The sequence below is a fragment of the Harpia harpyja genome, chromosome 22, assembly GCF_026419915.1.
Source record: "Harpia harpyja isolate bHarHar1 chromosome 22, bHarHar1 primary haplotype, whole genome shotgun sequence".
Taxonomy (NCBI): domain Eukaryota; kingdom Metazoa; phylum Chordata; class Aves; order Accipitriformes; family Accipitridae; genus Harpia; species Harpia harpyja.
In genome coordinates, this window is record NC_068961.1 from 15,738,351 (window position 1) to 15,766,294 (window position 27,944).

At 39.9% G+C, this 27,944-nt stretch overlaps 1 protein-coding gene across 5 annotated transcripts; it reads left to right on the top strand.

Moving 5' to 3' along the window:
- Positions 1-27,911, top strand: LOC128135060 (interleukin-1 receptor type 1-like). Of its 5 annotated transcripts, none has more exons than XM_052773507.1 (13): positions 1-83; positions 1,505-1,614; positions 4,225-4,492; positions 5,601-5,667; positions 7,362-7,593; positions 9,643-9,832; positions 10,887-11,061; positions 12,291-12,356; positions 16,723-16,843; positions 19,854-19,999; positions 21,584-21,727; positions 22,791-22,955; positions 24,472-27,911. In XM_052773507.1, the coding sequence occupies exons 4-13, from the start codon at positions 5,607-5,609 to the stop codon at positions 24,846-24,848; spliced, it is 1,677 nt and encodes a 558-aa protein (XP_052629467.1). In that variant the 5' UTR covers positions 1-83; positions 1,505-1,614; positions 4,225-4,492; positions 5,601-5,606; the 3' UTR covers positions 24,849-27,911. The 5 variants fall into 5 exon arrangements, with proteins under 5 accessions (XP_052629467.1, XP_052629465.1, XP_052629468.1 ...); XM_052773505.1 differs by having other exon boundaries at positions 4,225-4,308; XM_052773508.1 differs by having other exon boundaries at positions 1,505-1,586.
- The last annotated feature ends 33 nt before the right edge of the window (positions 27,912-27,944 follow it).

The window sequence follows — 27,944 nt, forward strand, 5'->3', positions numbered from 1 at the left end:
CGAGGCGGGGCCTGCTGCCCGCCCGTTCGCCCGCTCTGTGGCGCCGGCCGGGGCGGTCGGTGAGGCGCGGGGAGCGGACGGAGGTGAGTGAAGGGCGGCGGGAGGCGCGGGGGCAGCCGCCTCGCTCCCTCCCGGGGCTCGGCTGCCAGCGCTCGGCGGCCTGACGGGGAGGGCAGCGGGGCGTCCGGCTGCGGCGGGCGGGCTGGGCTTTTCCGTGGCCGCGTTGTCTCTCCCGCGGCTCCGTGGTCCGTTTGCCTGCGGTCTAGGCAGCGTGGGGAGCGGGCGGTGGCGGCGTGCCCCGGCCGGTCAGGGTGTCCGCGGGGATCAGCTGCTGGGCAGGTAGAGTGCGGTGCTGATGGTTTCAAAAAAAAAAACAAAAAAAACAATCCCCCCAACTGCGTTTCTGCTCATTTCTGGCGTGTTTTGAGGGCGTTTGTTTTGATGCGTGGTGTGTGTTAACAGTCCCGCTGCCTCTGCGTGTGGCTGCTGGCTTTCCGGCTTTTATGGCACCAAATAGCTTCCTTGGAAGTCATATTTTTTATTTTGCATTTGTGTCTGTTGCGTATCGCGCTATACAAACCCAGGTAGGAATTACGATATAAAAATGAAGACTGGAGGAGTGCTGAACGCTGCCACATTTTTTAAAGTACTTGTAACAGGAAGCAGGGCAAAACTTGGCGTAAATCTTCTGGACCCTACAGAAACTACTTATTGCATAACCGGCATCAAACAGGAGCTCTTTTTTAACTGTTTGCACGATGACAAAGGCAAGGCTTTGGGTGGAAGAGACGCCTGCAGAAGTATCGGTATCAAACCTAGCGAGGAGCTGCTCTGACAGACCTGGACCTGTGCTGGTCACAGCCCAGGTGGTGCTTGGCAGCAGCCTGGGGAGCCACAGCTTGGTAGGAATGAGCTATCCATTATTCCAAAAAATCCATTATCCTACTGAGCTGAATCAAGGTTCTGGTTTGTTTCCAACAGCAACTCTTAAGTTTTCAGAGCTTTCATCAGGGACTCGAGCAAGACGCTGGATGTGTGGTGTTTTTCTTCTTCATAAATTCGACAGCTGTGCGCTTGTTTGACTTGGACCATTTGTATGTGCTTGGATTCTCAGAAAATGGGCTGGGGTTACTAAATGAACACTTTTCATATAGATTGTGAAATTGGAGTGCTGTAAAAGCTGAGAAATTGGCATAAAACTCCTGCACAAAAATTGTTTTATAATGCAGAATCCTTAATTCAGATATTTTAATGAGAAATACCCATTACTTTTTTTTGTAAACAATATTACTGATTTCCCCCCCCCCCAGAATAATACATTAATTTTTTTAATACTTTGCATCACTGTATTTTTGATACATACAGTTTTATCTGCATGAGCCCATCTGGTCCTTTTAAATGCCCCTTAACTGTACTTTGAAAATGTTAGTGGAAAAGTAATAACTTACTTTGGATTAAATAAGAAATATTCCACATTGAAGTCCACATTACTTTATATTGACAGGTATCAGGAGTTGAAATGACATAGCAAAGTCTTCAAAACGCTGACTGCAAGATGAGCTCCTTCCACTTGATGCTCAAAGGAGGTACTGTTTTCAATTGATTTGAATACTAGTAAGATCACTCCTTTCAAGGCAGTTCCGTTGCTCTCATTGCCTCCAGTTTGAGGTGAGGTGGAAGTGTGTGGGTAGGTAGCTCTTCACTGTACTAGAATGAACTGGTGGTGGCCAGTTATGTAGAGCTCCAGATATCCATCTTTTTTGGGGGTTGGTTTTTTTTATTCCTCATGTGCTTTAGTGAAAGTTGAGCCAGTACCTGTAACAAACGCTTTGTTCAGATTTAGAGCGGTTAATACTTTTGTCTCAAAGTTCAACTGGAATTTAGCTTTTAAAGATGTAACTATTGTAGGCTTCTTTGTGAATATTCTTCTTTGATTTCTGAGACTTTGTTTTGATGTAGCTTGAACAGAATGTCTTATATAATGGGTTTTCCTTAAAGGTATGACTGTTCTGTGGTCCTGCAACTTGCAGGATTGTCTGGAAAGGAGGCATTTAAGGACTAAAGTTTGTGGTCATCACTTCAGTGTCAGAATACCACAGTGCATAGCCCGATCCTCTTCTAGAGGGTGCTTGTGCATCGTTGTGTGTGACTCAGCGTTCATGCATGCCCCTGTAAAATGATCAGCTGCATTTTGTTTATATATTGAGCATGTTAGACAGAAAAGTTGGGACCTCAGGGAAGTGGTAGACTGGAAAGAAGGTATAGTCTGTTAGAAATTTTATCTTGCTTTGCTGTCATGGTTTAACCCCGGTAGGCAGCTTAACAGCTTACTCCTGTTGACAGGAGTAAGTGCAACAAGGAGCAAGGTGTGAGTTGTATGAATTGTTGTGGTGGGTTGAATCTTGTCTTGGTTGTTCTTTGGAACAAGTGGTCATACATGGGTTTGGTTCTCCCCCTCCCCAATTTCAATTAAACTGTATTAAAGTTTTACTTTAAAAGTTAATGCAGTTCTTTCATATAGGTATGCCACTAAATTGGGGCACTTCACACCACTGCTATTATGTTGTTTGCAGAGATGATAATGAGTTGCCTTTGAACCACGATTTCTGTGTTCTTCTGTATGGCTGAAAGGCTAAGGATCTGTTGGTCCCTTGCTGTAATGAGTCCCCATAGACAGTGATCAGTACTGAAGGCCACTTAAATTAACAGTGACAACGTTACTGATGCACAATTGAGGGGCTTAGATGCTTTCTATGCCACTGTCTTGAGTGTTTTTTCATCGTGTTGGCCTTTGCAAAGATCTGTCATGTCCAGGTATTTATAAATTATTTACAAGTGAAATCTTTTAAAGATTGGAGACAGAAAATTTGGAAAACAAAGATACAGTTATGTGTTTTGCCCAGCTTCCTGAAGGACAAGTTTGCTAATTCCGCTGCATGCAGACTTAGGGACCCAATATGTCTCTAAACCTGTTCTTATGGCAGTTAAAGTTGGCAGTGTGCCTAAGGCAAGTAAAAGGGCAAGTTCTGTGAAGATGGACATCCTGCAAAGAACAAAATGTCAGTATCTTAAATTAGGTCCACATGTTTTCTATTTCTGTTTTCAAGATGGTAATTTTAGAAATTTGAAGGAGCAGTAGTAAGTTGTATTTTAACTATGGGACGATAAATATTAGGAAAGTAACTTGGAAATGAAACCTTTTCTTTTTTAGTAGCTCGAACCACAAACATGATGGGTTGGTGGTGTGGGGTTTTGTTTGTTTGTTGTTGGTTTGTGGTTTGGTTTTTTTTTTTCCCGTAAAAGACTTCACGTACATTTTTCCTTTAAGCCCAGCAAGCTTTGAGCTGAAACAGTTTACCAAACTAAGTTTGTAGCCAGTGTCATCAGTGATATTGCTATTCTCGCTACATAAGTGAGATTTTTGAGCTTCTGTGGTTGTATCACAGGGGCGTTTCATATTGCTGAGACTGGGATAGAAGGCACTACGAGGCTTAAGTTGTTAGGTATGTGAACAAACATCTGCTTTTTAAACAAAGTTTGCTGTTTCACATTTGTGGATTTTGGATGGAGTTTCTCTGTGTATTCCGCTTAAGAAAAAGCGTAAAAACCTTGTGTGGTTGCTTGAAACCATACTGACCAGAATAGAAATGCTCCATATACTGTGAGGTGTTGCAACTGCAAAAGCTAGAGGCTTCTTCCCTTCTTTCCAGAGTTTTTAAGCTTTACCACTGCAATATTTGAAGGGGAGGTATGTGTGAATTTTGAAATAAAGTTGAGCTTTAGCATACAATATTAGAAAGACATCCACCCTTGGTCCTGGAGACCAGTAATGGGTGCAAAATATAAAGCTTAACCTGTTGGTTGGATTGCTTAGTTATTCTTATCTTGCCCTAAATTTAAGTATTCTTTGTTTGTTTTTAGTAGTTAAATCTGTCTAACAAAGTGGCTACTTATGTCTGGGTTTTTTGCTTGCTTGACACCTGTGTAATGTTTTCTTGGTTTTGACAGAAACTTCCTTTTCCAAAGGTCTTTGCTAGAATTCTTGGTCAATCTTTACTGCAAGTTTTGTTGTTGCTCTTTTAAGTCATCTCTCTAGTGTAGGCAGAGGGATGCTCTTGCTTTTACATTTAGGATGTCTGTAGAAAATTTGGGTTTGTATGTGTATGCTGCTGTCCAAATGATGTGTTCTGTAAAATCTTTTTTCCCCTTCTCTACTCTTTACAGGTAAACTGAAACTCCAAGAATGATGATCAGCTCATTGGCAAGTTACAGGAAAACCACATACAAAGCAACTAAATAAAGACTATGGTATGAGTGCTTTGTCAGATAAACCGTCCAAAAGTAGTACATACTTGGAGGCTGTTGTATTAAAGTGTTGAACTCTGCTCTGTGTGTCCCTCTGCTACCCCAACACTTCTGCGTATGAAATGTTTCAAAAGAAGGAGCTGGTGTGGCTTATTTGTTGCTGAAGTGAACTACATTGGATATAAAAGTAAGTCAAGGCCATGTGTGTTTTTCAGGGAATACCATCTCTTCTTCCAGCCATTTCTAGCTGGGTAGAAGGCAAATATTAACTAGGACCTGTGCAATGAACGTTTGGTAATGGGGCTGCTACATGGGAAACCAGATTGCTTTAGAGTGAGAGGCAGCAGCACGCAAAATAGTCAGGAACTGAGGAAAGGCAAGACAGCTAAATGCAGACCTTAACCTACAAGGAGCTGTCAGAAGGGAAAGAGGTTAAGTGTTTGCCAGCTGGCTAATGGTAGAAGGCTTGGCAAGGGCTCTGATGACATCTTGCCATGAAAAAGCAGGCACATCTGAGAGGGGAGCAGGACTTGGTTAAGATTTAAAGGTTTCATGGAAGCCACTTGCGGGCCACGAGGGCAGTGGGTGTCTGTTCAGTCATGTCTTTGTTGGAGAAAGCTGCAAAGAAGACCTGAGATGTGAAGTGAAACTACAATTTTTGAACACTTTGTTTTGTGTCTGACCACAGCAATTCATATTAGCTGCAATTTCCACACACATTTGATTTTCGATGCCAATTTAAGTGCCAGATCACACTGGAGTTACAGCACGCTTGTTCTCCTGTGAAGAACTACAAGTTCATCTGGTCTTAAAAGCAGTGCTGCCTCAACTGTACAAGAACAGTTCAAAGAATGAAACGTCATACATCTCTATGATTGTGTGTCTCATAAACATGTGGAAAGAGGAGTAGCTTAATCAAGCTTGGTTTCTAAATTAAACGGTATAGCTTAAATCACTGTATGCTAGCATAACTTGTCTGTGCTAGAAGGTTGGGGGGGTTTTTTTGGGCTTCACTATGCTGGCGAAAGAAAATCACACTTTATGCAAGAGTTATTCCAGTAGAAACTTGGAAAAATTCCAGTAGAAAGCTGAAAAGTGAGTAGCCTTCTGTGGAGGCCAATAGCTGCTGTAGATGAAATCTTCGAAGGCTGGGGTTAAATTACCAAACTTATTTTTTCCCTCCCCAAGGTGACTAATACTTGTCCTGATTTTTTTAGAGGAGTAATGCAGGGTGCAGAGGACAGTGTAGCTTGAACACTCTTATCACACTAATGGAAAAAAATTCTTCTTTGCAGCAAAAGATGACATCTACATTTTTGCTGATTGGTCATCTCATTCTACTCATACCTCTGTTCAGTGCTGGTAAGTTAAATATGTTGTTGAAATCACCATTTTAAAAAAGAAAACCTTCAAGAGATGAGTTGTGTGTATTTAGTAGAAAAGAGTTACTGAGAACAAATAGTGGATTTAGAGTTTGGTTTTGCTTCAGTGTATTGAAGGTATGCTGAATCCCTCTTCTTGGATTGAAGTTGCACTGGGGATGGAATGGACAAATGGACATAAATATTTTTAAACCTAGCCACATAAATTGACAGTACTGAGGCTTTGATTAGCCTCTCCCTGATTCCAGTGAAGAAAGTCCAAAGAGATTGGCTACATTAACTTAAAGTTAGCTGTTGAACGCCTTCTTTAAGAGACGTCCTGTAGCTCTGGTCCTGAAAGCAGTAGGGCTTGGTTTCCTTTACAATTAATTAGTAATATTTTTAATGGTAGATCTAATTTTTCAGTAAAGTTTAGGACTACATAAATTAATGATGCTTGTCTTGCTGCTCTTGGCATAAGCAGTCCAATACTAATGTCTCTTAATTAGTTTAAGCTCCGTAGGGAAATCTTTAAATTAGGTGATAGGAAGGTGGTGGGACTGGAAAGATTACTGAAGACTTTTTATTTTGAAATTGAATACATTAGCTTTGTATTTATACAGTCATTCAGCAAGATTTGTAAAATCAGTTCCGTCAGATGTTTTGCAGTTTCATAGGAATTCAGTGTTGCACATGTATGCAAAAGTTTGGAAGCTTTTAAAATCTGCTTTATAGCCAAATGGCCTGCTCTGTTTGTGCTAAACTGGTGTTCTCCAAGTAGTTTTTGCTTGCAGATTTGGGTTCTTGGTGACTTTTTGCAGTATCTGCCCTTCTTTCTCTGGTTTTTTTTTTTGCTGATGTTCAAAAAATGGCTTGCTAGGCTCTATGATTGTGTCTTGTCAACTTGTTACACAGCCATAATTATAAAAATTCTGTTTATGCTTGCCTTTTATGTGATGTTCAGAATAATGTTCATAATTTAAAGGGCCTTCTGGATAAAGATGACCGAAATTGCAAATGTAGTAAGGAAATAACACATGATAGTCAGGACTTCTTAACCTAAATACTGTGCCTCTCCAAATTTCATTTGTATTATGACATGTTGGTTCACAGACTTCTTTGATGTGTTGAGGTCTTGATCTCATTCCATACTGCCTTGTGCTTCAGGTCAAAAAACATCTTCCCCCCCCCCCCCCCCCCCCTTTTTCTTCCGAATTTGTTTTTGGCCCCACAGTCATAATGGCCAGAGTCCTGTTAGGAGCTCTGCACTGCTACTCTTTGTACCATGCTTTTCATAGATAGTATCCACATTAAGAATCTGGTAATTCTGCAGAAGTACTAACAAGCTCAGATAACAAGGACACGACAGGCGAGTTGTGAAGCTCGTGTTGCCTGGTGGATCCCGTGTATCTTCTTATACCCTGGTTTGCACTGAAGCTATTAGACTTGTATGTGCTTGTTGCTGACTACCTTAATAGAGTGAAGTTGTGGCTTAAGCTTTGTAAAACGTATAGTTTAGATCCTCAACCAGAAGGTGCTAAACAAACAAAAAATGGTAGCCTTGAGATGTTTTAATGGTAAATTGTTACAGAAAGTTTATTTTCTAATTCTGTGTACTTGGAATGGATATTAATACTTCTAAAACATGAAAGCATACAGATTAAGTGTTGATTTTTTTTTTCTTTTTTTTAATAGAAGAATGCGTTATATGTGATTACTTTGTACTTGTTGGAGAGCCTACAGCTATTAGTTGCCCAATAATTACATTGCCAGTACTTCACTCTGATTACAATCTGACGTGGTATAAAAACGGTACTGCTACACCAGTAACCACAGAGAGAGACGCCAGGATTCATCAGCGAGAGGGCTTGCTTTGGTTTATTCCTGCAATGCTGGAAGATTCTGGACTTTATGAATGTCATGTAAGGTAAGGAAGGCAGGAGGGAGACAACTGGGTTGCTAACGCTTAAAAGTGTGGTAATGTATTTGTGGAACTTGAATGTACAGTATTTTTTGTTTTAGGTAGAGAGCTTAGATCAGTTAAAAGCACTGTTTTGACCATGCTTTTTGTTTCTGTGCGCTGCCTTTTTTTTCTTTTCTTCCACACATGTAGCATTGCAAAAGTGGTTCATACAGAAGACTCTTTATCTTAAAGCATGATAAACTTAACAATGGTCTGTGTGGGTTGTTCGTTTGGTTTGTTTGTTTGTTTTGGATGAATTGTAAGGTCACAGGGAAAGGTCTTAACTGCTTCAGCTTGTCTTGTGTTCAAATTGCTATTTGATACTGACAGAAGAACATTTTGGTTTCTTCATTGGACATGGTTAAACAGAAGAAGGATCTAAGAGGAGCAAACTCTACGTGTTATGCAGTATCACCACGCGCAGACTTTCTGGAGAGCTGAGCAATTTTTTGGGAATCCTTTTAGGAATTTACAAATTAAAAGGCAGAAACCCATTCTTCTGTTTTATTTTAAAACGTGGCCAGATGTTACTGGTCAAAAATGAGAATGCATGTGAAGAGCAAAGCGATGTGCCAGACAGCTTTAGAGACAGTGAAAGTAATGTGTCCCCAGTACTGCTCAAAAGATCTGAGTGCATAGAGAAGAAGAAGAAAAAAGGAATAGATTCTTTTCACTTCTTTGGTACTTTAAAGTTCTTGCCATATTTACAGCTCAGACTAGTGCACTGATCTTAACCACTGCAGGTGGTCCAATCCGATTTATAATGGCTGAAATTCATTATGTGCTGAACAGGAAGTTAATTTTGGGAAGGCACACAGAAATTGTTCTTTTCCTCATGGCCTTGCCACAGCACACTGAGAACAGCCAATGCAGGCTTTCGGGTGACCCAAAATTTTAGTAGTGTGTAGTTATGTGTACTGGTGCGCATAGAGCACACTGGTTATGCTGAAGGGGTTTGGGTTGTGAATGTAGTAACAGTGATCAGCAAAAACTTCCAGTGTAGGCACAGGTCGCAGGCCAGAATCAATAATGAAGCTAAAATTGGAAGTCAGAAGAAATGTAATCCTTTCAAAGCTACCCAGTTAAATAATTTATTTCATTCTTTCCTGCTATGTTTCTAGTTACTCTAGCTATGAGATGTGTTCCCGTGGGCACCTCACATCCCTGGCTTGCATAATGTCAGCAGGACAAAAAACTTGCTAAAGTTCAGTTGTGTTAACTGTGGGCTACATTTTGTGCATCAGTCACTTAAACCTTAATTACAGAGCTTGTCAAGGTGTAGTGTATAGAAGTAGAAGCCAGGACTGTCAAAACATGCAGTTCACTCTCCTGGAAACTTCTCCCTTAGCATAGTATTGAGAAATGAAGAGTTGAACAATGAATTAGTAGAGAGTATTCCTTTGCTTCTGGCATAGGCTTCTGGTTTCTAGTGCCATCTCTTCTCTGCAGAGCTACTGTACCACCGGTTCTTGTGAGCTCTTGGTGTGAAGTGGTTTCACATCGGTATTGCACCTTGACGTATATGTTATTCAAAAGCTCTGTGTCTCCTCTGCTAAGAGTTACAGCCTGTTTTTCTTGATACATCCCTCCAAGGAACACTGAGATGAACCTGTCTTCTGTTCATTTGGCACCGAGGGTGTTCCAGGGCAGATATGTTTTGGGTTACCCTGCAGTGTTGTGTGTTGGCAAACGTAGCGCTGAAAATGGCAAGGCTGGGTTGGTGCCGTGGGCTCCGTAGAGTGTCAGCTCTGAGAAGTCCTGGCATCCCCGCTGGTGCTTCTAGAGCAGACCTCACTTCTGCTCACAACACAAAATCAGAGCTTATTCCCATCTCAGTCTGGAACAGGGGGTGAGGAGCTGGGGGGTGGTGTTTGGGAGCTGGGGGGCTGTAGCAGGGGTGTTAAAAACAAGCCTGGTGGAGATGCTGAAGTCCCTCTCCATAAACTCCCTGACTTGCTGGAAACAGGCAACCTTATTGTTAATGACCTGACTTGTCTGCTGTTCTAATTACAGGAGCCTTAACCACTCTAACAAAAAAACTATAAATTTAACAGTTTTTAAGAATGATAATGGTCTGTGTTTTAATGGAAAAATGAAGTTTGAACAAAAAGTGATGAGCACAAATACTGGCAAGATTATATGTCCTGATCTAGAACATTTTAAAGATGAAGACAATAATCAACCTGAAGTACACTGGTATAAGGTATTGTGCACATGTATTTCAGTTATACAAGATAAGAAATATTCTGTTTAAAATGTGTTATGAAGTAACTGTGAAAAGCAGCTTTTGGAAAGGAAGGTTTCTTTTCTCTACAGTTTAATGCATCTATCTTGCTACACTATCAGGAAGGCGTAGGGAGCTATGGGAGGCGTATTTTAAAAAAACAATTCTCCATTTTTGGATTGCAAGTTTTTTCATAGTCAAAAACATGTGTTTTAGTTTGCTGATTTGTGAAAATCTAGTTTGTCCTTTGATTATTTTAGGTAGATAAGTTTAAAAACTTGTATGTTTCCTTAAATACAAGGCTCTGCATAATTATTTCAATTTTGCAGAATATTAGGCTTGTCCTATCTCATGATCATAGTGTGGTATTCTTGTGCCTCTTGCTCTGATTCTGCCAAAATACTCTGTAGACTATGCAAGCTTAGAGACATGTATTTTGTCCGTGTTAAGGTAAAATTGTAAAGTAGTTCCAACTCTTAATTCTGATGCAAGTACCTACATGGGCCTGTACGTGTAAAATAATCTTGGTGCTGCACCTATACATCATCTTTTGAGATGAAGTGATTCTAACCTGCTTATAAGTCAGGGAAGAGAAGGAAGTTTGTCACTCTACTTGCATTGCCACAGAAACAGTAATACACCCAACAGCACAAGGCGCTGCTACAGCAGCTCTCATTCATCTCAGTGAAGTAGGAATGCAGGCATGTATTCTCATAAACTCTGGTACGTGCGTAATGACTCCTATTACACCTGAGATAGGTAATTGTCAAGCTATTAAATGAAGGCAGTGAACTAGAACACAGCATTTGAAAACTTAAAGAATTGGCTGTAGTGATTTTTGAAAAGTGCAAATGCAGCAGGATGTCATCAGGCTTCATGTTAGAGCGTAGTGATGCTTGGATAAGAACCCACATCATGACTTCCAAAAAAATCAGTATTTGGCAAGTATTTTAATGATCAGTAGAGTTCAGTAACTTATTTAATTATGAGATTATTAGTTCCCTTAAATCACAGGTACTTTTGATATGTTTAGGAGTGTAAGCCTGGATTTCTTGAAGACAAGCGACTTCTTTTGGCAGAGGGTGAAAATGCTGTCTTGATTCACAATGTAAGTCTAGAAGACAGAGGAAACTACACGTGCCGTATGGTATACACATATATGGGAAAACAATATAATGTTTCACGAACCATGAGTCTAGAGGTTAAAGGTGAGTGCACTGAGGTTATTCTCTTCTCTTTTTGGCTCTGCTGTAAATATTTGTATGTAGGCATAAGCTATTTGGCATGTTACTTTTCAGCTCTGTGAAATGAGAATTGCAAATCTTCTTTTAATTTTTTTTTCCTGAATGTAAAATTAAAATACAATAATGCATGTTGCTACCCTTGAGCATTGCTTCTGAGGAAGGATTGTCATGGGGAAATGAGAAATGTGGGGTTAGGAATGAGAATTAGAAGGAAGCAGTGGTTACTGGGGTGGGGTGGGTTGTTTTTTCTAAAACAAATAATGCACCATTAAATTAAATAGATTTTTTTAAAACAGAGGAATTTTTGCTGAGACCATCACAGCAAAACACCTGCTTGTGGCCCTGTTGGTGAACTTGCTTATGAAGTTCACTAGAACCTCAATTGATGGGAAAAGATATGTGACAATCTCTATAAATACTATAAAGTTAAGCAGCCGGTCCTTTCTAGAGGAATGCTTACTGTTGGCACTTGGTTGTGCTTTTCTGCACACAGGACTCATAACTGCATGTCTCACTCTCCCAGTACTGTTATTTACTGCTGTGATCATTATGATTGCGTGTTTGTAGGCAGCATTGCTGATGACCTGACCAGTACTATGGTAATAGTCCTATCAGAAAAGTTGGCTGGGGGTAGAATGTCCATCTTTTTAGACTAAATCAAAATTCTGACTTTAGATAGGTGACACAAGAATAGTGGGTTGTTAGCAGCGAGTCTGTACATCGTGAAGAATGATACAATTCCAGCCCCATTTAAGTGCGTGCTTGTTTACTCTTTTACTTAAATAGATAATCACCTGATCTAGGAGGTCATTGATACAATCCCTCCTTCTCTTCCTTATCCATCTCTCTGACAAAGTTAATCGCAATTTTGGGTTTGTTTTTGTTTTCTAGTTTTGTATTACTTTTATATCAACTGCCAGTAAATGTGAGTTGTGGTTTTTTGTTTTTTGGGTTTTTTAAAGTCTTTTTAAGGTAAGCTAAAGCCTTTTGTTAACTTGGAAGCTAAAGTAGAATAATTTGGGTAGCGTACAGCAGATCTTATGAGATACTTTCCATTGTAAATTTGAAACTGGTAGTAAGTGTGGCACTACAATAGCACCAAACAAACAAAACCATTGTAAAACTATCAATTGAAGTAAGTTGTGGAACTCTTCTTGCCTTTAAGATTTTATTTTTCTCTTTCCTTCTTTTAGAAGGACCACTGCAGATGAGACCAGAGTTTATTTATCCGAAGAACAATACAATTGAAGTAGAACTTGGTAAGTAGTGACTATTTAAGAAATCATTAACATTGAATAAAACAAATAAGCTCCTGGTCTTTCTGAAATAACACGTGAATAGTTCCATTGACTTCAGCAAGACTGGGAGATAGGCACGTGGATTGAGGATATCTTGAAGACAGATAAGATGATAGAACATGATTCCCACAAGTAATTTGCAGGGGGAATAACTGTGTGCCTAAGATTGGAGTCTCTTGACCAGCAGTGTCAGGTGGGATGCATTTATTTTTTTTTTTTTTTATTATTGCCATCTGTCCTTTGTACCACTTCTCAGTGTCTATGTCTTGACATATCCTCAGTATCTGTGGAAATATAGTTACATATATATAGATATCTTTCCATATATGTAACATGTTAGGATAGTTACCAGTTGACCAGTTCAGTAGTTTTTCCACCTCCTGTATGTGTCCTGTCTCCCTTCCCTCTCCACAACCTGGATTTTGTTCCTTGTTCTAGCATATTAAAAGGTTTCAGATACTGATCTTATGTGAAACAGGGAGCTGCTAGTCAATGGATATCCCATGTATCGTTTATCTTAGAAATTTCTTAAATAAGATATTCTGGATATAAGGAATAACATCTTCCCAGTGAGGACAGCCAGGCAGTGCAGCAGGCTGCCCAGAGAAGTTGTGCAGTCTCCGTCCTTGGAGGTTTTGGAACCTGACTGGATAAAGCTCTGAGCAGCCTAGTGTGACCTCAGAGCTGGCCCTGCTTTGAGCAAGAAATTGGACTAGAGACCTCCCAAAGTCCCTTCCGACTTCAATTATTCTGTGATTCTATGGGCCAAATATATGGTATGCAAGTCTTTTCCTAAGCAAACCTATACATGTTTAGATTGCACCTTATATCAGACAGAGTTGTGTTCTACTGATGTAGTTCAGAAGAATAAGTTTTGGAGCTGCTTGAACTGTGGGTTTTTTTTTTTTTTTTTTTTCTTTTGCACCAAGAGGAACAGTTTCAAACAAAGTATTTGATTAAAAAGGGCATTAACTGATTTTGGAGAAGTGTGATTGGCTGTTTACTAGAATTTCCTAGTACAGGATCTAAACTGTCCTGTAACCTTTTGAGGAAGGGTTATTACCAATTAGGTCATTAGAGAAGCTCTGAGGAAAGGTTGTGTTGGGGCTCTGGCACCATAAGGGAGCTGAGGCCAGAACGTTGTGGGTTATTCTTATGTATGTCACACTGGTGGTAGTCCCAAACAACACAGCTACTTTTGCTGCTGCTTTTTCTGACATTGAGTTTGTAAATACTGTGTAAATCAGGTGTTCTTTTCTGACATTGAGGCTTCATGCTTCTTTTCACATCATGTGAAACATTTTGTCTGGCCCAAATTCTAACTTTGAGTATATGGTATTGAACTGAATTGAACAGCACTGAAATACTGGTGGGTTTTGTTTGTTTGGGGTTGGTTGTTGTTGCAGTTGTTCTGGGTTTTTGGTGGGTGGGTTTTTTTCTTTTCTTTTTGACCTCAATAGCTTGTGAAAGATACCTCATTCTGAAGTTGCCAGGTTCTGGTGAGGATCAGTAGGTTTTGACCAGAATAATGAATGAGCTTTAACAGAAATTATGTTCCTCCAAAGTCCGGAAGGCTTTGTTTTAAACAGTGGGAATATTCAGGACCTGATACAAACAGTATTATTTTATAGACTTACGGTCCTGCAGTCTTCAGATGGTTATTTAGTTCTGTTCGAACTACTCTGAAATGGCTCAGCAGCCTCTTCTTTTCTGGTAATGTCATCTTCTCTGGCTTCATTACAATTACATGCCTGAAAATCTTTATTTGGGCTCTTCCACTAATAAGGAAATCTGTTCACCAGGTCTTAGATTGAAATAGGGAGACTTTCCACAGTCATTTTTTTACCTCGCACAACTCTAATCTTTATGTGTGAAAACTTTCCTTTTCCTTTGAAATTGTAACTGTGGAAGAAATGTAGTAGCATTACGGTGGGGCTTCCTTGTACTGCATCTCCCACCCATAAAAATATCATGTGAATCTCATCCCCAGTTCTGACTGGTAATTAGTTATGACTTCCCATTTAATTCAGAAAAATTCTTACCAATGCAACCTCTCCTCAGAAGGAGTCTGCATAGGCCCTTAAAAGGCTCTTTAATTTACTGAAGACATCCTTTAGGATTTTCTTAGTCCTTGATAATACTTACTGAGAAAATGGAGAATTGAGCTATTATTAGTCCAGGGGCTACCAGTGACAGCCTATACTAAGATGTGTTACGGGACAACTTGTTTAGACTCCTTATTTTAGAATAGCATTTGGTCCATATTTGTTATGGCTTGGACACTGCATTAATTAAAAGTTGCTGATGTATTATTGGACGTGTTAGACCAACTAAGATGAACAAACCTTGATTGCCTTACAGATGTTAGGAAAGCAGGGACATGTGAGACTAAAAGGAGACACAAAGCCTCCACCCACAAGGTGGGTTTATTGTGGCTGCTGAACAACGACAAACAATTAGGGCAACCAAGTTGGTGAGGGGCCTTGAGCACAAGTCTTATGAGGAGCGGCTGAGGCATCTGGGGTTGTTCAGTCTAGAAAAGAGGAGGCTGAGGGGAGACCTTATTGCTCTCTACAACTACCTGAAAGGGCGTTGTAGTGAGGTGGGTGCTGGTCTCTTGTCAGGTGTCTGGAGATAGGACAAGAGGAAATGGCCTCAAGTTGAGGCAAGGGAGATTTAGGTTAGATATTAGGAAAAATTTTTTTACTGAGAGGGTTGTCAAACATTGGAATGGGCTGCCCAGGGAAGTGGTTGATTCACTATCCCTGGAGGTATTCAAAAAGCGAGTGGACAGGGTACTCCAGGGCATGGTTTGGGGGCATGGTTAATGGTTGGACTCGATGATCTTGAAGGTCTTTTCCAACCAAAATGATTCTATGATTCTATAATTCTAATTCCCTACTACAGGGGGACCCTTTAAAGGAAGTTGGTGAAGTTGTTTGGTTTAAAAGGGTACTGCCATTCAAAAGTAATATTCTCCGTCTGGTACCTTTAATGGGATGCTGGGGGGGGGAATCTTTGCTCCTATTAAGTCCCTGGCTGTGTGGCAGAACCTGGAAACACCTGTATGCTTTTTCAGTGAGAAATGGCAGGAGAAGGTAGTGCAGAAACTTAACAGTACATTCATGAATGTATGGAAATGGAGGGGATGGAACACTTGAGGGGTTTTCTTCCTTTTCGAACAGCTGTGCAATGCACTAAACCACATCTTTAGAAAAATTCATTATTGTGTGGAAAGACATGAGAGAAGAGATTGGGGAGCATCTGTGATTTCTGTGTGAACTCTTGTTCAAGTAACTGCTTTGCATGTGAGCTAAAGGTTTATTCCATACTTTTGATAGAGACTATCCCTTGGTGGAAGCATCTAGATCTGATGTGGTTCTAGGAAACGAAACACTGAGATCTTTACATAGGTGAACTGAGAGCCCACCTTCTCCTATCAAATCATAACTTCTGTGGGTAAGATACAGAAGGAAAGGACTCCAAGAAAGCTGCTTACCTTCCTGTAAATGGAGCTCTCTGAGGTACATTGGTGATAAATATATTCTGCATCTTGGCTTGCTTTCTTAATACTGAGGCATTCTGTAAGATCTGGACTCTTGGTGGCAAAGGAGCTGAGTGACAGGTGAGCTTGCTCTGGGAGCAGAGTATACAGAAACCATCCCAGTGGACAGTGTTGGCCAAAAGACTCTTATCTGGAGTAAAGATATGTGTGGTCACTAAGCATGGGGTTCAGCTCCATGGTGTAGTCGTCTACACACAGGTATCTGCATATGAGCTAGGGCCCTTAATTCATGCTTTTATCAACGGGGGCTCAATTCAGTTGCCTATACATAGACATCTGGTGCTGTTTTGGGTGGTCTGGCTACTCTAGTAGTGCAGGTTTCTTGAGGATCTGGAGTCTTCTCTGCCAGTTCCATACGGATGCCTTGGATGCTGGAGAGCATCTCAGATGTCACCATACTGTGTACGTGCAACTGATTTGAGCCCTGGAGATCTTTCAGTGGAGTCTAGAGAGCCATTCAGTTGATAAGGTCCACATGTCCACTTTAATGTAAGCGGACTTCAGCAGAACTGAACTCTTACTAGCTTAGACATATAGCTTACATGTAGATATGAACATTTAGACACCTACATTTAGGGTAGAATTTATATCCAGATCGGAGACACCCAAGTGTGAATTACAAATGGATGAGTTTTAAGGACTCTGCTTTCCACAAGGTAAGTGGGTTTTTTGATATCCCTCCTTTTCCCAGCTGTTCCCCAATCACTTGATCCTGCTTCTGTTACAAGACCTTCAATTGCCGTATTTAAATGTTTTTTGTAGGCTCTCATGTAGTTATGGAATGTAATATATCAAGTGGCATAAATGGCTTGATTCCATTCTGGCAAGTTAATGATGAGGATGTTGATAGCTTTGATAGCACCTACAGGGAACAGTTTTATGAGTAAGTATCCTTATACATTGAATTGTAAGTGCATTTGTAGGTGAAGTAATCTGCAGTAATTTGCAGTGAATTCATGATAAACTTGACTACTAGTCAAATGTCAGTAGTCATTAGAACACTGATTAGAAGTCTGCATCAAGTACGTTATATTCTTATTGCTTGGTTTTAAAAAAAATACATCAGTATTTATAATAAAATGTTTATCTGATACAAATGTAATGAAGCAATCATATATAGGTTTTTATAATGCTGTTGTGAAACATATAATTTTGTAAGACTTATTTCTTACGCAATCCTTTTGCTAATAGATTAAAGCCTGCCCTCTATCATTAATACGGGAATGATAGATGGTTCCAAAACAAAAAAATCACCTAATTTATTTTTATTTGTGAATTTGGTCCTTTTCTAAGTACAGACACAGCTGCTGATCCTCAAGAACACAAAGCAAAAGGTCTTGTTGCAGGACAGTTAGGGGTTTTTTTTTTTATGTTCAGGAAAACTAAATGCAAATTAAGCTGATAAAACCAGCAATTATTTCGAGAGATTAGGACCTTTGCTACTCAGCAACTGGTCTACACTGTAGCACAGTGTGGATGTACTGTTTTCTTTCTCATTGTACCAATCACTGCCGTTAAATATAACCCTTAAAATGTAGTGCAAAGAAGAAAGAGAAAAAAAAATCTCAGCTGATCAGTTCACACTCATGCAGAAGCATTGCTGTCTCCACTAAGTGCCATCGTCAGTGCAAAATACGGCTAGAGAGTTAGGTTGCAGACTACTTCTAAAATGATCTTTTTCATTCATCTGTGTCTGGCCTCCAGAAGGAATCTTAGTTCTGCTTTGTCCCCAAGTTCCTTTAGGGGGAATTATTACTTTCATTATAGAACTGTATACTTGGCTGTTTGCCTATAAATATTAGGGCCCCAGCTTATGGTCTCTAAGGCACAACTAAGTCCATTATTCTTTAGGGCATGAAGTTTCTCAGCCTCACCGGTTAAGACACATATGTAGCTCTGTGTAGCTATGTTTGAAGTTATAACAACTGCATTTTCTTCTGAAACCAACTTGCTGCTGCTATTAAACACATCTTCCTGAAAAGCATTTAATATATTTAACTCAAAGCAATTCTTTGTTAAGATTTTTGGCTTGCTTGGAAGTGATCTCCATTTCTAATCACTACCCTGCCTAATAATTTTCCCATGCCAGAGATGGAGATGTGCAAAATACATCCTGTGCAAGTTCTAATTAGGATTAATAGTTCAAAGCAAGTTTTCCAGTATCAGAGAAATGAATCTAATTGCAATAATAATGTTTTATTTCAAAAAAATAGTAGCAATTTCTCAGCAATTAAATTTGTGGAGCATTTGCTAGTAGCAAAGCATGCTGTAGGCATGGCCAATATCATGAACTTTAGGGCTTATGCCTGGGAGGTAACTCTTTCCTCTGATGGGAGGAAAGTTAAAACTGACTTGAACAAATCTGAACATGTTGCAAAATGGTGAGGTTTGTATTGGCATCCCATGACAGAAGTTGCTGGCAATTATTTATGCAATAGAAACTGGTTCTTCAGGATGTTCAGCAAAATGAATTTTCCTCCCTGAGTACATAAGGTGACGTCACTTTGGTACATATAGAGTAGGACGCCAGTTTGTAGGTACCTTCCTACTTGCGGCCCCTCCCACCTGATACTTGTAAATCTACCTAGAGCAGGATGGTATTTAGCAGGATAGTATATTATATCTCTGAGCTGCTTGTGGCAGTAGATACCAGACATAAAGGCAGTATCACCACTTTTGTTGTCATTTGATACCAGGGTCACCCAGCTTTTGTGAATTTTCTTCATCATTATTTTCCAGGTTGGTTGGCACCATTGACTGTGGACAGTGTGGGCTCGGGGAGTCTGTTAGTATGCTTAGGAAGGTCTCTGCTTCATCATCAGTATAAAGAATCTTGGAAGATTATTTTTCTCTTGACAGTTTTATTACTAGTTATTACTGGTTTGAATAGTCTTTCATTCACAGAATCATTTAGGTTGGAAGGGACCTCTTGAGATTGTCTAGTCCAAACCTTCTGCTCAAGCAGGGTCAGGTAGAACAGGTTGTTCAGGGTTGTGTCCAGTTGGGTTTTGAATATCTCCACAGGTGGAGACTTCACAACTTCTCTGGGCAACCTGTTCCAGTGTTTGACCACCCTGACAGTAAAAAAGTGTTCAGATGGAATTTCAGATGGGAAAGCGTTTCTGTTTGTGCTCATTGCCTCTTGTCCTGTCAGTAGTCACTACTGAAAGGATCCTGGCTCCCTCTTCTCCATTCCCTCTCATCAGGTATTTACATACATTGATAAGATCCACACCCCACCCCCTGCCCCTGAGCCTTCTCTTCTCCAGGCTCAACAGTCCCTGCTCTCTCGTATGGCAGATGCTCCAGTAAATCCATACATCTCTTGTACTGGGGAGCCCAGAACTGGCCTCACTACTCCAGGTGTGACCTCACCAGTGCCGAGTAGAGGGGAAGGATCATCTCCCTCAACCTGCTGGCAGTGCTCTTCTTAATGCGGTCTGGGATGCCTGGGGACTGGTTATTCCTCCTCAGGTGGAGGATTTGCATTTTGCTTTGAACTTCATGAGGTTCCTGTCAGCCCATTTCCCCAGCCTGTCAAGGTTCCTTTGGATGGCAGCACGACCAGCATGGTTTGGCAGCATGGTTTGGCAGCCATCCCTCTGAGTTTTGTATCATCTGCAAAACTGCTAATGGTGTGCTCTGTCCCACCCAGCAAAAAAAAAAAAAAAAAACAACAACAACCCGATGTGTATGGAAAATGCCAAGTCACCTCTGGTCAGGAAGCTGTTTGTTACAGGGGTGATATTTACTGTGCTTCACTGGCTTCTTACGTTTATAGAGGTAAAAATTAATGTTCTTGTATTTGTGGATAGATTAATCTATCCCATATTAAGCACTGATACTTCAGTTTCTCTACAGATTTTTTCCTTTTTACCCTTTTTTAATGACAGAGAGGGGATGCCTCATGGACTTGCTGTATCTGGAACAAAATTCAACATTTCAGAAGTGAAAGTAAAGGATTATGCTCATAAATTTTTCTGCCACTTCATATATGGTTCTGAACAATTTACAGCCTACATCAAATTGGAACGACCAGGTAAGAGATCTCATCTTGATAAAATGGTGGTCAATGATGCTTACTTCTCAGTTAGTTTGACAGTACCCTACTTAGAGCTAAAACTGTGTTATGTACCATTGTGCAAAGTGGGAAATGCAGCTCAATACCTTTGTGAAATTTTTGTCATATTCTTAGCAAAATTAAAGAAAATAGTATTTTTAATTTGCTTTGTCTTCTCTCATTCAGTGTCTTAGGAAACATTAATGAAAGACTCCAGTTTATTTGAAGCAAGCGTGGAATACTGTGCTTTATTTTACACACTTATACTTAAAGCAGCATGTGGATCAGAGGAGATTGTGTGTCTAAAAGAGCAGCGAAAATGGCCAATTCTCTAAAAGAGCTGGGGGGAAGACATAACTAAGTGTGGAACTGACTGTCAAGAGGACATGAATGTATATGTGGACCTGGTTGTCCTGTTCTTCAGTAACAAATAATGGGCTCAGATTGCCAGAGAAAAAAAAAAATATTTATTTATATAGTAGGAGAAACTCTAACAGTGATGGTAGTGAAGGAATGAAATAGATTGCTTGGAAAGGTCATGGACTTTCCATTATTGACGCATGTGCTGTGTTATCACCTTCTAGATAGGCTCATGCGTGTGGATTGGGAGCATCCCTTGTTGGAGACCCCAGTCTTGTGCTTAGAGACAAGGATAAGTTTGACCTATTGCTGGCTAGTGTGAAATTTTCTTTTTAGTAGATGAACTTAAAGATAAAGTGAGCTTGAAAAACTCAAATGCAAGGCTAAAGAAATTAATTCATTTTATTTAAAAACAGATACACAGAAAAGCAAATCACCAGATATTATACGTGCCCATTTTTTTTAATTTAGCTGCAGAAGAGTCTCTGGTCTATTGAGCTTGTGTTGAGCTGGCTTTGTCAACTGTGAGCCAATCCTTTGACAAATGTTATTCTCAAACCTACCTTTAACTGGCTGCATTGTAAACAAATAATTGACTGAAAGTGGATCTGAGCTCTAGCTTGTTACATAATTGTAAGCTCTTCATAAAGATTTTCAGGGTAGGATTTAAACTTGGAAAGCCTTTAATATGGATGAACTAAAAAATGCCGTTTGTGGAGGGTGTGTGTTTGTTTTAAGGACAACAACTCTATTAAGAACAACAACTTAGTGGGTTCGATGACAGATCTTTGAAGAGGCTAGAGACAATGGAAAGCTGGTTGGTCTGGGGAGAATAGCATGATCAGGAAATCACCTCCCCACCTCTGACTTTCTTGCTTTCTGACTGATAGAATTTTGTACAAGAATTCTCACTCTACTGCTGCACTGGGATATACGTCAATATTTGGTGTTTCAGCTGAAGAGTAGCCTCATTTGTCGCATTGCTGAAGTACCTTTTCTCCGAAAGATAAAAGCAGGCTTGTCAAATAACAGTATGTGCAGAAAGCATACATGAAAAACTTTCAGTCGTGTTCATTCCTCCCCCCCCCTTTTTTTTTTAATATTTTAATGACTAAACAATTTTGAACATCTCTTTCATCCTTCTCTGGTTCTAGTGTATAACTGAGTTTTGTTTGTTTTCTCTCTTATTCCACTCTACTGCAGCTTGGAACATGCAGGGTTACTTAATTGGAGGAGGAGTTTCTTTGGTATTTTTAGTATTTTTTACTCTCTTTATCTACAAGATTTTCAAAATTGATATTGTGCTTTGGTATCGGGACTCCTGCCATCGTTTCCTGTGTAAAAAAGGTATGTTTGTGTAACAGTGCTGTGTGTTGTAATGAGCCTCCACCTTCCCTTGCAAAGCAGTGAGTTAACCTCATGGAGTGTGATTGGTTTTCCTTGGGATTTTTCAAAGGATAACATGTTTTTAGGATGTTTAAAATTAGTTCAGGTAACAAAAGCATCTACAGGGGAAAAATCAGCAGCTTTGCAGGAATCCAGTACTATCATTCCTTTCCCTGAAGACCCACTTCAGTGGTTTGAATGCTGTTCTGACAGCAGTTGTTCAGATTTGTTTTAATTACTGTTCTTACAGAAAGCAGTAATACAGTGGAATTGTTGGGTGGTTTTTATTTTCTATAGACAAACCAGGACAAATTTCACTTAGTTTTGTTTTCTATTTGAAGGCACTTCTGATTATTTTACTTTCTATAAATTCCTGGCATTCAGAAAAATGTAGATAGGAGTGCTGTCTATGAGAGTATGCTGAAGCGTGGGTCATTTCCAGACATCTGAGAGGAGGTACATGGCTAGAGAAACAGAAAATATCTTCTAGAGGTATTGAGGTTCTCTTAGATTTATTTGAAGTCTTTTAAACTTGGTCTTTCTGAAAAGTTTGTTCTGAAATATCTAATACAATTCAGACCTTGAAATTTGCCAAATACTTTGTTTCCATATCTAAGTTGTTGCTGTGTTTTGAAACAGCAGGCTACAAAAAGGACCTATGAATTATATGGCAGCTGGAATTTTAAGTATTCAGTTGTACTGCTGGAACTGCTATTTTCTAGATAATTCAGTGATAACGTTTTTTTATTTAGAATTCAAAAAAGAATATTCAAACCTACTTAATTTTGCAGGTTTCTTTTGCCTGTTCTGATCCAGCATACTGAATTCTAGAAGGCCCGATTCTACGAATATTTCAGGCTTAGTATAATTATACATGCTTAGATAATAGCAGGTGTAGGACCTAAAACAATTATTCAGATGGGGGAAAAAGCGGTTTAGAGATTTTTTTTGTTTGTTTGCTTGCTTGCTTGCTTTTGTGTCTTTAGAATCCATTTTTATATTGCTCCTATTGCTCACTCTTTAGTTTCAGATGGGAAGATCTATGATGCTTACATTCTGTATCCAAAGAACAGAGCGAGCTGCTTGTATTCATCAGATATTTTTGCTCTGAAGATACTGCCAGAGGTCTTAGAAAGACAGTGTGGATATAACCTCTTCATATTTGGGAGGGATGATTTACCAGGAGAAGGTAAGCTATCTGAAGACAAATTACACTCGAGTTTTCTCATTAGCAGCTGCAAATACAACTCGGAAACAGGCAATCAATCAGCTGTGATTCTAAATGTCTCCTACCATTGAATGAGCGATGGTTTTCTTATTCTCTCTGGAGAATGAGAAATACAGCACTGGGTGCTCTAATGCAGTCTGTTTATCTCAGCCTTTCCCTTGTCATTATTTAGCTCTTCCAGGTTTTTTCAATGTCTGGCTAGCCTAGACATCTGGAGATGGAAGGATGCTGAGGGAAAGAGGAGTTGAAATTGTGGTTGTGAATGATGACTAATGGCAGGAAACATGGAAGAGTAGGTCTCATGAGTGGTGTGAAAAGAGCCCATTGCTTTGAGGTGCCATTTGACAGGACAACCTCTCTACTGTTTCATTTTTGTTTGCTCTGAGAATTGCTGTCAAACCAGCAGGATGCAATAAAGGGTATAATGGATGCTTAAACAGTGCAGGTGGGGAAAAAAAAAAAAAGAATACAAAGCAACACTAAGTTATCGGGAAAGATCAGCTGTATCAAAGACTACTTGTCCCTAGTGAAAGTTCTTACAAAGCCTTACCTTCCTTGCAAGGCTTTAAAATCCTTGTGGAGGTTTCCTTTGTTCGCATACGTGCATCAATTTTACATTTCCAGCATCTGACACTGAAAATTGCAAAGTCTGTCCCGCTGATTGCTTATGTGAGGTGAAATGATGAAAGTCTTTTGAATCATTCCTGGTCTTTTGACTTTTAAAAGATAATACGGAGACTGAATAAATTGGCAGAGTAGGCCTTAAATAGAAGGTTTTGTTTTAAAAAAATTGGGTATGAACAAACCTACATGAGGTGGTTCATGGATCCCTTTTTTACATTTGAAGGCTTTTGTAGTGGTTTGAGAAGGAAGGTTTCCCTGAGAAGTAGAATCTAAAGTGCTGCTTTATTTTGCCAGCTCACAAAAATGGAATAGTCTGTTCTCAGGGTTAACCCATATGGTTTTTTGTGTGGTATTTACCATGTTTTGCTGGTTTAGAATTAATTGTCTGGAATGCCATTGAAGGGAGGATTCTTTGCGTTCTCTTCCACTTACATGTAACAAAAAACAGTTAAGCATATCAGAACAACCTCTTTAAGGAAAAAGGTCATAGTTTTATCTAGGCCTGTGGTTTTGGAACTTGGGGGGTTTTGGGGGGTTTTTTTGCAATTGCACCCATGATGGTAGTGAAATGGCATTAGTGAGATAAGTAGTAGGTAGTTGGTAGCTCTTCTCTGTTTATGCAAAACAAGAATATAGACATGCAGTCTGATGGGGTCAAATTGTGTTGCATTGACCAAATCTCTACTTGTTGGTCAGCCCAGTGTAACTGCTTGCATGCTCTTATCCTATCCCTATTTGTGAGGTAAAGTGTGTTGGCTCAAATACCAAACAGTGAATGAACCAGCTGCAACATGTTGGTAACAAAAAATAGAAACATACAAGCCTTAATTTTGCACAACCTTTTTCTCTACAGCTGTGGCCAGCATTGCTGATGAAAAAATCCGTCAAAGTAGGAGAGTGATAATTGTTTTAGTACCAGAACCCTCCTGTTACAGTATCCTAGAAGATGTGTCTGAAAAGCAGCTAGCCATGTATAATGCTCTTATCCAAGATGGCATTAAAGTAATACTCATTGAACTCGAAAAAATACAAGATTATGGAACCATGCCAGAATCCATCAAATACATTAAGCAAAAGCACGGGGCTATCCGATGGAAAGGGGACTTCTCGGAAAGGTCTCTCTCAGCAAGTACCAGATTCTGGAAGAAAGTGCGCTACCGCATGCCATCCAGACAAAGTGGATCTTCCTCAGGATTGCATTTGTTACCAAAAGACTTTAATTCTCCCTAAATAACAAAAGATGACACTTAATGACTAATTCAGTTCACATAGTTGGTGATCGACTGATTGAAGGTCACATGTATCTGTTTTGTGCAGACAATCTTATCCAAATTTTCTGGATTGAAGGTACTACGACCTCATCTACAGATGTGAATCATTTTTTCTTCTGGCCAGACCAGCAGAACGCCTTGAAATGTTGGCAGTAGCACAGTGGTGACATGGAAACCATGTAGGAAGTACATGAGGCCTTTTCCAAGAATTGCACAGTGACTTGGTGGAATTCTTTTGATATTAAAAATGGAAGGGGAAAAAACTATCAAAGAACCAGAAAACTTGTTTTTTGCAATAAAAGGTTGAATATGAAGGGAACTATATTAATTATAATTGTGATATTATGTAATGGGCATGGTTGATGCCAGTAAATGTTTTTGTTTCATTTTTTTAATGATATGACACAAAACTTGTAACAAAAGTTCGTTATTTGCCCTGTTCAGTTTGTTGAAAGATAAATCACTGTGTTACTGCATCAGTGTGTTATCGTCCAAGAGAAAAGGTAAGAGACAATCCCAGCCCCCCAAAAGTGCTGTTGAACCTGACAAAGCATAAATACTCTTCCCTGATCTTTTTTACATTTTAAAGAACTGTACCATTTTTAGTCACTTGTCCCATGCAGACATCATAGAAGTACCATTGTAATGCTGTGCTGAGTCAAAAAATTAATCTCAAGAGAATTTTTTTTTTTTTTTCCCCCAGTTAAGTAGCTTAGTATATTTGTTCGTATTTTACCCAAGTGGAATGATTAGCTAATGACACAGGTGCTCTCATGGGGATTACAGGATGGTTGGCTTCATCTGCCTTACCTTAAAGACCAGATCAAGGGACTTCAGGGCACCCACTTCTTGTGGGTCGCTGTTGCTGAAGGAGAGCAGGTCTCCCCTCCTGTTCCCAGCCAGGGTGCATTTGTCAGCTTTGAAAGCTGAAGCTGGCTGAACAGACTAATGTGGCAGAAATAGTTCTTTTCCTTAGGATAGTTTTCTCCCAGATTAATGAGTTTATGTGGTTCCTGAAGGGTTCAGAATGCAATGGGAGAAGAAGAGGGGTGGTGGGACCATGATTTTTGGCTCCAGATGTGTTTAGAAAATAGAGCTAAAATAGCATTGTTGCCCAGTACTCCTTCAAGTGAGAGAGAGAGATGCCCTCTGTAACCCCCTGCAGCTGCTTGCTTTTCTCATTTCCCCCTGCCCTGATGATCTAAGGAATCTGAGGTGACTGTGTATTGAATTTGGCTGGGGCTGGATGAATTGGGGCTGGAGTCACAGCTTCCAAACAGCTGTTTGGGAAAGAAAGTCGTTAAAACTTACTGTGCATGTTGAATCCTTTCTCTTTCCTTTTTTTGTTTATTTTTTTTTAACAATGTTATGTATGCCACAGTTGTTAACTCTGAAGTTATGTTTGACTTGTGTGTGTAGGCAGTGATGTAGTTTGTAATGATCAATTCTTTTTTCAGGGGAGGGAATTGATTTGATTTTAAAAAACTGTCAAATCTGTTTAATGCCATGTTTATAGCTATGAATTTTATAGGAGCAGGAGACGTGAGAGCCGAATTGCCTGTGCTTTTCAGTCTGTCCTTGAAAGTTACCTTTTTAAGTTGTGAGAACTAGTTGTATATGGAAACTTCAGGATTTGACTGTTGTTGCCTTTAACTGCTGCTTGCAGCTCTGAATTCCTGTGTGTGCCCTATCAGCTTCTCTCTTGCAGCACCTTTTGCTCTCTTCCCATTCAGACTCCAGCCTATCTTTTCCCATGCAGCTCCCTTATCTTGGAACAAGCAACTTGCTATTGTGTCAAACTCCATCACTTTCCAAGCTGTCCTTTCAAGGCTGTTGCTAATACAATACAGTATTGGGCAGAAATTTTCCCTTTGAGTTGGTCCTTTGAAAGCTCCACGTGTTCATCTGAAAAAACTCATGTTCTGCATCCTTCAGAATTTGTCTGCTCATTTTGACACTGCAGTGTTGGCTTTTTCTTCTTTCATGGCTCATGCCTCCATCCTCAACCAAACAAAACTGATAGTGTGAGATACCATCCCACGGAAGAACTGCCCAGTGAACGTGGGATGGTGTGACCCTTGTGTTCTGCCTGATAAGTGTCAGAACCAGTGGAAATAGGTTCCTCTCCCACCTAAAGTGCTTTGGTTACCTTGGTGTATGCTGGAAACTTGAAACTCTGCTTCTGAGAGACAGTGCCTTCTGAGCTTTGTGTGTTGAGTGTGTGTTTGGCCAGAAGGGAATAAGAATCTCTTCATTTCAGGATAGGAGGGGGGAAAAGTGCATTTGAAGCATCAGACTATTTCGAACTGTCATGGTACTGGAGTGTTTTATTGATGAATGTCATGTATGTATAGACCAATGCGCATGCTTATATTCTGTTCTCCTTCTGTGTTTTAGTCAAGGCAAGTGTCAAGGGAGGATGAGTTCTGGTTATGAAGCGCCACATTCACTTAGCTGTTGCACACAGCCTGCTTTTAAATGTGGTGTGTGTTCAGCGACAGCCTGTTGTAGGGTAAAAGAGCCTTGAGATCCATCTGAAGTTACTGAAATTGATCTAAGCAAGGCTAATTGTTACAGTTCACATCAATAGAAGAATTTAGTAGGACAGAAGCTGTACGGTTTGGTCACAGAACTCTTCTGTAAGAAGATTCCTATATCAAATGTGAAGACTAGACACTGGAAGTACGGTATTTGTACTCTGAGGACTAGGGTATAATACTGACTTTGTGCTTCCACCTTGACAGCTCGCAGTGTGCAGGCCAGCCAACAGAGTTCCAGCAACCTGGGGCCTCTTGAATTATTTTTGCTGACTGGAATAGATTGAATGAAAAACTGCTACTTGTCATCCCTACCTTTAGGGATAGGAAAGTTATTTTACTGAGCCAAAATACTGTTTTTAAAAAAATATTTGTTCTTTTTGATGTATTTATACAAATGATGCGAAAGTTTTCATGTGTGTTATGTAAAGGCACTTTGAAGAAAGGTCCATTTTTTTAATTCAATAAAGGCACTACATATTTTTTTCTTACAGCACTTCTGGGTTTCTTTTCCTCAT